The following is an 11,260-nucleotide window of genomic DNA, read 5'->3' as shown; positions in this document are numbered from 1 at the left end:
TCCCTGCGAAAAAGAAGAGGTAACTTAAAGAGAAGAAAATAACGAGACGGCGGGACGACGAAAAAAAAGATTCAATTGAAACGTCGTCTTAAAATCTAATTCTAATGTAGAACAGCATTGAATTTTTGTACCAAAATCTATTGTAGTCCTTAAGTGTCGCGTATACTTCTTTCCGTTCGACGTTGCCGATCGCGGGCTTATCTATTATATTTATTTCTGGTTTTTGTCGAAACATATATTGTTGGAGAACGAAGAAAACTTGCTAAAGGTACCTTTCTTCCGCAAGATCTTCGATCGTATTAAAGCTCCCGGATCTTCGCTATTACGATTATACGAATCCTTCTTTCCTCGCGCGCGATATACGCGTTCGTATCGTAAATGAACTTTTCGCATCTCACGGTTGACGTGAGATAAACCCGTAGAGACTCGTAAAGAATCGATGCGGATCCGGGAGCCTTAAGAATCTTCTCCGATCAATCCGCGCCCAGCCGACGCAGAAACGCGCGCCGATTCCCGAGAGTCGCGGTACGAATCACGAAGTTGAATACTTTGTTTCTCGAGAGTGATGTTTGTGACCGTCCTGACAGTAGTCGATGTGCTCTTACGCGTAGCTAACACGAGTTAGATGTTATTCCGAGATAGTAAGTTATATACGAGAAATGTTTCACGTTCGGGCGATACGTCGTCATCGGAAAGATGAAAGACGGGTTAAACGCGGTGACCCAGAGAAATAAATCTCTATCAGTCGCGGGGATTTCAATTCCTACCGTGATCCATCCGCGCCATCAAGCGATTTCAAAATTCTTTTTTTTTTTTTTTGCTTTTGCTCAAGACGAGGGAAAACATCCCGCCCGTAAATCGATTACGCGGTTCTGCAGATGAGAAAGAAAGAGAGAAAGAAACAGGTCATCGGAAATCGATTTCGAACCTGGCGACGGAACGAAATGTCGGGGAGCTTTTTAGACGAACATTAAAAATAAAAGCTGCTCTGTAAAAATTGTATAATGATCGAAAATATGTAAAAGGATGATTGCGATTTTAACCCTCTACTGCTTTTATCTGAAAGCGCGAACGACCTGAGTCTCTCTCTCTCTTCAAATATAAATGTAATAAATCTTTAATCTTAAGATATGCGAATTTTTTATTCAGGAATACAGTACTCTGTGTAAAATAAATGGTTAGCTTCTTTGTCCGAGCGAGGGCTTTTATTCTCGGCCGTGGAGGGTTAAAAGAGCGAATGGAGAATTATTTGTCGTCGATCGACACCCTCGGGACGGCGGATACTTCGTTAACGCGTCACTGATGACATTCGCGAAAAAACGCATCGTGCAATTATGCGATTATTGCACACGAGCATTGAAGCTCCCGAACATACGATTCGACGAGCATTACGTTATCGATAAATTATTTTCTTCGTATCTTTAGCAAACTATTTACGCGAAAATTATTTCGGGCGAATAAGAGAGATCGTAAATCAGGAGCTTCAATAAATCAATTGCGAGCAATTGAGTTCGACAACGTCCTTTTAACGTTAAAATGAGGTCCTACGTTAACGGGCGTTTGGTTGACAGCACGCGACAGATCACACTGTAGTAAGGGGTCTAATTAATCGTTAACGCAACATGTCTGCCGATTCGAACGTTCGACGAAGGTGATTTGCGACCGTTTAGCCGTAAAAACTAGATTGAGAAAAGTGAGGAAATCTAAGCGAGAAGACAGAATTTGTCGAGCGCGCGGATAAGCGGACATCGATTTAAAGTTAATCGTAAGTTTTAAAGAAGAAAAAAACAGCAAAACACTCTGAAGATATTCCTCGAAGCCAAGCCTCGTCTCATGGATTCGCATCTGTACACCTTAAGCGCTTTAAGGGTTAACGAGAAAAAAAAGAGACTTTAACGAATCCACGAGATGATGCCGAGGAAAGGACGAAGAATACCGGAGCGAATGGGATAAACGGAGCGAGAGTTAAAAATATGCGCGATATGAAGTGCAAACGAGCGAAAGAACGAGAGCGAGAGAGAAAGTGAGCGAGCGAGAGCGAGATAATAAATCAATGTTAAACCCATCATTATCGAACTTTCGCAATTTCGAGAGACACAAATCTTCGTTGACCGCCGTTTCTACGCATAAGTTGAGTTTAGGAAGTTGGACGCGATGCGTTCGCAATCGGCGACCGACCGCGATTGCACGGTACAATTGTAGGATTTCGAATTTCAGATTTCACGCGAACGCGAAGAGAGATTTATTATGCGTTAGAGAGAGCAACTCGAGCACGATTCTGGTCTTTTACCAACGTGCGAACGCGATCATCGCCGAATGGAGCCTCGTCCACGTCTTATGGGAGTACTCTTCACATACGAATGTTTCAGCGTTTCCGTTTTTAAACTATCGTGGCGAAGCGGGACGAAGAACGGTCCCGTTCTATGTGTGTAAGAATCATAAAGCTTAATAAAAGAAAAAAAAACATTATACTATGAACTTACGGGATATCTAATAAAAAAGTAAGCAAAAGCGTTAAGAATGTGCTTTATTTCTTTCTCAAAACATACATATATATTGTTACAATAATCTTCCACAAATTATGGAGAAAACGAAAGATTTCATTGAGAAGACGTCACGTATAAATCTAAGTAAATTATGCGAATGTCAATGATATCACATGTCGATCATATCGTATGTGAAGGTTTACTGAAATTATATTAAATGCTTTGGTTTGGAATAAAAAAATAATATCACCTTAATATCAGCTCGGTAATTATAAATACGAGAGAAATCTTCACTCGGATTTTTTATTTTTATCACGCGTTTTCATGCAATTAAGGATGATCTTGTCGAAAAAGATGAGGTGAAAAACGCCGACGATCCGTAGTAGACCCATCAGCAATACTTGCAACAATAGATCGCCGATTGAATTAAACGGTGATATTCCCGAACACAACGTTACCAGAAGGAAACCTTCCACACCGACGAAAGAGAAGAATTTACCTGCCTGCAATACATTATCATTGAACAATAAAGGGCATCACGAGAAAAAAATTCGCTGTTTTTAGCATACTAACCAGAGCATCCTTGAAAAGCTGCTCGGCGACTACGTCAGGTTTGACTAATCTCGATGATTGTGATATGAGTTTCGTTTCCAGCGGTTTTGACAGCTCTTCGACAGCAAACCCAGGTGTGTCTGTATCAGGCGGCAAAGACAGAGTCACAGAGATATTGTACGGCCGCAGTTCCATCGCTATGCTTTCTGCTAGACCACGAAGAGCGAATTTCGTACTGCAGTAAGCGGAGTAGCCAAAAATACCTGCACGATGTGCAATTTCTTGTTTATTTATTGCTTATTTAAACAATGAATATCAATGGAATATCTATGCAAATACCTAAAAAGGCGGCTTGAGATGACATCAGCACAATCGCTCCTTCTCTGGAAGCTTTCATCCTCTGCGCGACAGCCTTTATGCAATAGTATGTACCGAGCAAATTTATATGTATCATTTTGTCTAAACTGTCCGCGGTGGTGTCCTCTATTTTACCGGGAATTGCGGTACCCGCACAATTAACGAGCATGTAAATTGGTCCCATGGTTTTCTCGAGATCGGTCAGTGCTTTCTCGACGTTTTCGTAATTTGCTCCGATATCCAAAGACAAATATTCCACTCTTTGTGCATCTTTGTTCTCACAAGCGTGCAATATTTCGTTTTTAGCTGTTTCTAATTTTTGAACATCTCTCGCAATTATCGTGATATTCGCCCCATGTTTTGCAGCAATAATTGCTACACACTTTCCGATGCCGCTCGAGCCACCAGTCACCTATAAACAATTATATTAATATAATATAAATCTGTAAACAATTATATTAATTATATTAATAATAATATAATCTGATTCTTTCTTTTTTCTTTCATAATATCAACAAACAAGATCAAGGTTTTGGATATCACAATACAAGAAATAAAATAAACAGGCCAAATCAGGGAATCGAGGTCGAGATTTTTTATGTACATATATGGTGTCTCTTTGTTATTGTATGATTCATTTTCTTTGTTATTATTCTTGAAGATGACTCGAAATGTGAGATCAAAACATCTTAATAAATTCATTTAATTAGAAAAAATTTTATAATCTTTATTATTTTCGCGATAATTTCACATTCGCCTCTAATTAGCTCGTTTTTATTTGTCCTTGTATAATATTTATACGAATAAGTTTTTCGAGGTTAGATGACACACTTACCACAACATGCTTGTTCTTGACACTTTTTAATCGTGGATTCCAGAAAAATTGTTTAATCATCAAGAGAGCAATAATTAAGACAAACGCGACAAGCGCTACTCCGAGCCAAACAGTCATAATTCGTTAGGTGTTTTCTCTGACAGATCAAAAGTATCAAACCCGCAAATACTCTTCGACTGAACTGTATTATATTCCGTTTACCAGAGCACTGTGAAGAACTTCAATCCAGAACCAGAACTAGTAAGCCGACTCACGATAGCTCTCGTGTAAGCTTAGTTTACTACTGACTGGTGTAGCTTGTCACCTACAATCGTCAAGTCAGTGTTCTCCAATACTCGGACTCGATTTGCTTACTAAACACAGAAACTTATCCACAGCTGCTGATCTTACAATTAAACGCAATATATCAATTAACAATTTGACAAGATCAATTATTTAATTAATAATTTGACGAGATTAATTATTCAATTAATAATTTGAATATAATAATTTGAAATTTAAAGAATTTTAAATTTAGTTATATATATTTTATTACTTTGTGTATTCAATCTTCCACTTGAATAAATTTTTATATTTATATCAAAGATTTTATTTGTTTATGGCAAATAAATAAATATTCCGTTGATAAGGACCAATTTCTAGTTATTAACTTGTATTTATTAATATAATCATGATAAGATAACTAGTAAAGTTTGATAAAATTCGAGATTAAATTTATTGAATTCGTCTCTCTCTCTCTCTCTCTCTCTCTCTCTCTCTCTCTCTCTCTCTCTCTTTCCGTAGATATATTGATGCTGAAACCCAGTGCGTTACCTGTTTCAGCTAAGAAAAACTTTTTCATCCAAAAAAACTTCTCAAAAAATACAATCGCATTTTTGCCGAAAAAGAATCGCTGAAATATTATTTTTCTCGATATATAATTTTTCCATCTTGTGTATTTGTCAATATATTTGTTATATGTATATGAAATGATATGTGATATATTTACATGTAATTATATTTATATGTAATTATTTGAGAAAAATATGTTCACTTGCGATCTTAGAGCCCTCTGGATTGCATACAAATAGATGCTGAAAAGATCACCCTTCGCCGAATTGATTTACTTTTTACCTCTTACATATTTTATAACGTAAGAATTTACATAAACAGTATTAAAGAATATACTAATAGTGACAAAATAATATGTCATAAAGATCTGCACTTAAAAATGAAAATTATTCATACAAAAGCTATAAATAGATGTATTTAATAATAATAATAAATAATAATAATAATATTATTATTATTATTTATTATTATATATATATTTTTTTTAGATGTACTATTATATCTCTTTGAGAGAAATACAAAAAAGAAAATGATCCACAAAAAACAATAATTTTGATTTGTATATTTATATTTATTCATGTAGGATACGATTGTACATATCCACGAAGTCCTAATCATCAATGCAAGAAAATTCATTGTGTTACTAAAGCCGCAACGGTAGACCTCAATGATTTCAGTTTATAATTTATTACGGATTAATAACCCGCTTATGCAAAATTGATACGGCTCGACGGTCGTAACAATTAACGCAGTCCAAAAATTACTGTTTTCATATACATTGATAATTACATCGCGATGTTATTTATGAAACACGATTTTCTCATCGGTATCAGAGACAATCGAGGAGAGTATGCAAATCCGACGCGACACCAATGACGTCACGCATTGCGAACATTTCCGGAATACGAAACGCATGCGTCGAAAAGTTGCAGGATAAGCCCCCTGGAGTACGTGCATTCACCCCCGCGTTACCATAGCGCAAACCATCCCCTTCCCCACCTCATCCCTACCGTTATCCTTCGTGCAAAAGGTCACGTACCACCACCCTGTGGCGATCGTTCACCTCGTCCTGGGACTCGCTCCTGGTGGCCAGGTTAAAGCGGAAGATACGTTTACGCACTCCGCCGACTTACAAGATCCTTTAGATCGATCCTTCAGATATAATTGGACAGATTGCTCGCGTAACATGTTGCAAGTAGGAATATCGAGTCAAAGACAAGATACAAATTAAACAACATCGCGAAATGTCATCACTTAATCATCTTAAATTGTTAGATAATGGTTAAAATTAAATCAGATTGTAGCACGCCTAATACAATAATAAGCTATATATTAACAGACCAGGTACACGCAAGTTAAATAAAATAACATCGTTTAACGTTATTACATTCAGCAATTTGTGCAATTTTTTATTATAAAGATATTATCGGGAATCATTACATCGATATAATTATATTATTACATCATTATAGTCTACGCGTTGGTAGCCTTTATACATCAAGAATAAAGAATAAAAATTTTAATTTCCCGACAATTCACTCTGCGCGAGACCTCAGTCGCAAGAAGGTAATTTCAGCAGAGGGTAATCTCAGATAAGCGGAAGATCTACGATCGTCCGAGCACGGGAGCGTCGATCGGCTCCTCTTTTCGGAGGAGGAGGATCCGTTAAATCACGCGCGGAAGAGTCAACGGGAATCGCGGCGGGAACCTCATCTCGGGTAGTCGCGGGGGGCTGCAGGAGCTTGCGGCAGTCCGGAGCAGCGATTTTGGACACGGAGGAGAGCGAGCGTACATTGCACCCAACAGAAGGGAGTGTCCCGAGCCCTCTCCCTCCTCCCTCCCTCTCCTCTACCCCTCGATCCAACACCCGGCCAGTACTCCGCCTGCCGTGATAGCCTAGCTACGATCCTGGGTGTCTCCCGGGCTGCACCGGAGGGTGAACGCCCTTGCCTGACCCAGACTCGGAATCGATCTCTATTCGTTGCACGATGTTGGCAACCCCCTTGACGTCCCATCCACGACCGCGCGCGCGCTGCCACCCGCCCCCGCCGTCGCCATCGCCGCCGCAACATCCCCCGCGCGCTCGAGAAGCAGCCACCCTCCGGTCGCGCTCGCGGATTTTCCGCGAAACCGCGCCGTAGTAACCTTAGGAAAAAGCGGGGTGAGTCCCATGCGGAATCGAAAATAAATGACGCGAGGGATGGAAGGAAAGAGAGAGAGAGAGAGAGAGAGCGCGAGGGTGCATTTCGCACTTGCAGTATGAGATATGCAAATGCGCGTCGCATAGAATGAGCGACTGAAAATGAGAAAAAACGGAGATGCTATGCGGCACGTGTCGGCACGCCGCCAAAGTTGCGAGATAACCGTTTTTACGCGCGTTATCACGGTCGCAATTGCAAACGCGACTTGGCAAAAGCGACTTTTTGCGTAAACGGACACGCGCGCGAGATGCGCATTTACCGATACTCAAAGTGAAAGCGCTTATTCATATTCCCGACCATCATCGGGAAAGCTTGAAAGCCAAAATCCGATTTGTTTATGAGAGATTCGGATCCGAGAGATTGAAGAAAATGCGATTTCCTCCATATGCGAGCTGCAATTTCCACCTGTACTGCAATTTTTATTTTTTTTTTTCGATTCTTCGAAAAAAATGTACATATGCCCTGATATAATATTAAAAAAAAAGATCATACGCTTACAACCGAAATTAAGTCCATATCGAAAAATGAAACTGCGACGTGTTCTATAACGGTACAGCGTATAAGTCGCGTTATGATGAAGAACTTCGAATGACCGATGATGGCACGCTGTCTATTCCAGGACTCGAACGCGCATGAATGCTTTATAGCATACTATTTCTAGTCTTCGCTTTCTCTGCAATAGTGCCCTACACACCTCTAGAACATCCGTCGCGAGAGTCATTTTTATGAAAGACTCACTTCGTTCTACGTATCGATTCGAGTAAGTCTTAAAAAATTCATACGTAATCCGTGATGATTCTATCTCACTGATATCTCTTAAATAGCTTACAACAAATTTATCTTCGGACCAAGCCTTTAAAATATTTTTTTATCATTGCGCAAAAATTATAATTATTAAAATTATAATTAAATCTAACTTTTATTAAACATATATGTATGTAATAATTATATATTTTTTGGAAAGAAATATAAAATGCGAATATTGCAAGATGTATCTCAGAACGAGAAGCACAACGCAGTTAATTGATCGCTGGCTGCGGCTCCGGAGGCTCTCCTCGATGACAGAAAGCGTCGCGACAGCCGACGCAAAAGTTGCCGTTGATAAATATGGTAGAACGCGCGTATCTAACATCCGCGAGCAAGAAGCAGTACACTATATCGGTGGCTCCGGCTGCGAAATGAGGCCATTTCACGCCCCTCGTATATTCCCCTGTGCGATGCGTCCCCTTTTTCCACTTCAAGATACGTCAACGCTTCGCGGAACAATCGAGGGAGAGTTCAGTGCACCGTCGTCGGGGAGTTGCATACGAGTCTCTCTCTCTCTCTTTCTCCTTCCTTTCTGCCTCTCCAGGTGATATAGATTCTCACCGGTGAGAACAACGCTTGATTCTAATGAAGTTTCGAACTTTTCGAGCCAAACCGCAATCCCAAGTGTTACCAGCGCGTGGCCCACAGATACTCCGCGATTATTTCGAGATGGTTTCGATATGCCGTGGCGTAAAATAACCCGAGCACGATAATACAGGTTCCAATTAAACTTTCCCCGCGACAACAATCTCATTTAATTTTTGCGGTCCTCGCCGCACCACAACCCGCTGCCGTGTGTGCATTAGCCAATTAGCGTGCAATTTACCGTGCCGCTTTGGAGCGGTCGGTTTCGCATCGGCCGCCCTCGTAAAAAAACATAAATGAAAGACGGCCGAACAATCTGATTCGATCTCTAATCGTTCGGCCTGAACTTTATTCTTTCGTGACAACACTCCCTAATTCGAAACATCGGTCCGTATATCATTACGTATTCAAATTCGACTAAATCACACCGCGTCGAGCAATCGAAATTTACGTTCTACGTTAGCGTGTCTGCCACCAGTTTAGTTGGCTAGATTCGATAACGCTCGTCGAAATCGCTCGTTTCTTTTTCTACTTGGCGATATACGTCATCGGCGCTCGAAGTGATCGGGCCGGGTTCGTTGTACTTGGAAAGTCCTCCGAACTCGACTCGACCGGCGACGCGAGCGAATTTCCCGCAGGAACGTCCACCGGGAACTTTCACCGAAGTCTCAAATTCACCACCACTCGCGCATTCGTCAGAAAACTTAGATTCTCATTTAATTAATAGAATATCCAACATGGCTCTGCAGCCATAAGTTTATCGTTCCAGCCGGCTAAAAGTAAGGGTGGCAATCTCATCTTCTATATAATTTCAACGTTAAGATGTTAACTTAGTTACTCGTAAATTTAGTTAGCCGTAGATCTTAGAATTCCATGTCGCTCTTATGTAACGTAGTAGAGTATAGTTTATTTCAATTTTTGTCAGGAGTAAAAATAATTATATTAAAATTTGACATAAGACAGATTTAATATATTCACTAATCATCTTCATTCAATTGAGACGTCAATGAAAATATTACATTTATCTTTGCGACCGCTGGACGGAGGATCATCTCTCGTTGCACCCCCCTCCCTGCGCGGATAGGTGCAACGTCCGGGCGCAGCGTCCTTCGCATCCCGCTGATTTGAATGCTACTGCGGAATAACGGATCCATACGCTGCAGTTTCCACGACTCAATTTTAAGAATAATTCCATCCATGTAGGAAAAGGGGGCGGAAGAACGTAGACGATGTTTTGGCGGCCGACGAGGGCTAATGGGGAAACCGATAGCGGGGAGGGATGAAAAAAATTAAAGCATCGAGACGCGCCGGCAGGGGCGTACGCCGCGCCGGCACCGACGAGGGTAGTAGCGAGACGACGGGGGGAGGGTTAGCCGCTGGCCGGGTCGTGGTGCGCGCCGGGATAGGGAGGGCGGGGAGGACAGGGAGAAGAGTTGTTCGGCGACGCATGCGCCCATCGCTCGGCCCTGACTGCATCGCGGGGCGGTTCAATGTTACGGGAGGGCACTGACCCGAGCGGGCCGAGAGGAAACCACCCCACTGGTGCACCGAGGTGAGTACACTCCTGGTTATATCGTAGAAACCCGCCGCCGCCGGTCCCTGCAGCCAGCCCTGCGATGATCCACCCTCGACGTTCTCCACCTCCGCTGCCGAGCGTTCACCGCCCTTTCCCGCGTCGTCCTCGTCTCACCGCTACGTCGTTTTCTCTGTCTGTCTTTCCTCCGCCGCCGCCATCACCACCCCGGCACTGCCGACGAGGGTGCAGCAGCAACAGCAGCAGCGGCGGCGGCAGCACCACGGCCCGGGATACCCATTATCCACCTCTCACAAATCACCTGGACCACCGTTTACGCATCGCGGAGTGTCTTGTGCGAGCAGCCGGGATTCCGGCAACGGAATTTCTGCCGCTGTTCGGATCGGACGACAGATTGGACGTTTGCGCGACGCGCGTCCGATGCAAAGAGCGCATTTATGTCCGATCACTCGTCTGAGTTATGGTGATATATTTACGCTTGTAACGCAGTCATGGATACTCAATAAGAGGGAGAACTTGTAACCAAAGTTACTTTTGTATTATTTGTACTGTTATATTACACATTTATTTATTAACCCTATATTTCTTGCTATCAATTATATGTTAACACTGTTTTTACAAAATACACCATCTATTTTTTTCTATTTTCCTTTATCATTTTTAATCTCAGTTCCACATTAAATCTAGTTTTACAAATTGCATTTCTATTTATACTTATTATTATAAAGTAACAATAAGAAAATGGTATAAAAGAAGCATTTCTATTCACAGATCAACGTAATCGAGAGATTTGGATATCGCGGAGATGCACGCAGCGCTATCGCGCCAGAACTCGGGGTTGTTCAACCCCTCAGGTCGTTACTCCAGGAGAACAAATCCCGCCTCGACCCTGAGGAAGGGTCGGTTTTTGTCGATCGGACAAAAAACTCATCCGAAAGTAAAACTGCGTGATGTCGTGTTATAATTTAAAAAGAAGTGGGTTCCATATATATGCTCGTATTTATGAGCACAAAGAGAAAAAAAATCAATCGTTGCAAACCAACATTTTTTGTCCTACAAATGGCATCAGATT

The 11,260-nt window shown here is 41.6% G+C and overlaps 1 protein-coding gene across 1 annotated transcript; it reads right to left on the bottom strand.

Moving 5' to 3' along the window:
* Positions 1-2,510: 2,510 nt before the first annotated feature.
* On the bottom strand, positions 2,511-4,469 carry Kdsr (3-ketodihydrosphingosine reductase). Its single transcript, XM_083087186.1, has 4 exons — positions 4,231-4,469; positions 3,378-3,807; positions 3,060-3,301; positions 2,511-2,989 (listed from the first exon to the last, which is right to left on the bottom strand). The coding sequence occupies exons 1-4, from the start codon at positions 4,345-4,347 to the stop codon at positions 2,777-2,779; spliced, it is 1,002 nt and encodes a 333-aa protein (XP_082943312.1). The 5' UTR covers positions 4,348-4,469; the 3' UTR covers positions 2,511-2,776.
* Positions 4,470-11,260: the final 6,791 nt, after the last annotated feature.

Source organism: Camponotus vicinus, unplaced genomic scaffold (genome assembly GCF_025532165.1).
Source record: "Camponotus vicinus isolate PSW18456_S1 unplaced genomic scaffold, iyCamVici1.0 SCAF_1, whole genome shotgun sequence".
Taxonomy (NCBI): domain Eukaryota; kingdom Metazoa; phylum Arthropoda; class Insecta; order Hymenoptera; family Formicidae; genus Camponotus; species Camponotus vicinus.
The sequence above is the reverse complement of the archived record's forward strand: the minus strand, read 5'-3'. Positions and strand labels throughout refer to the sequence as shown.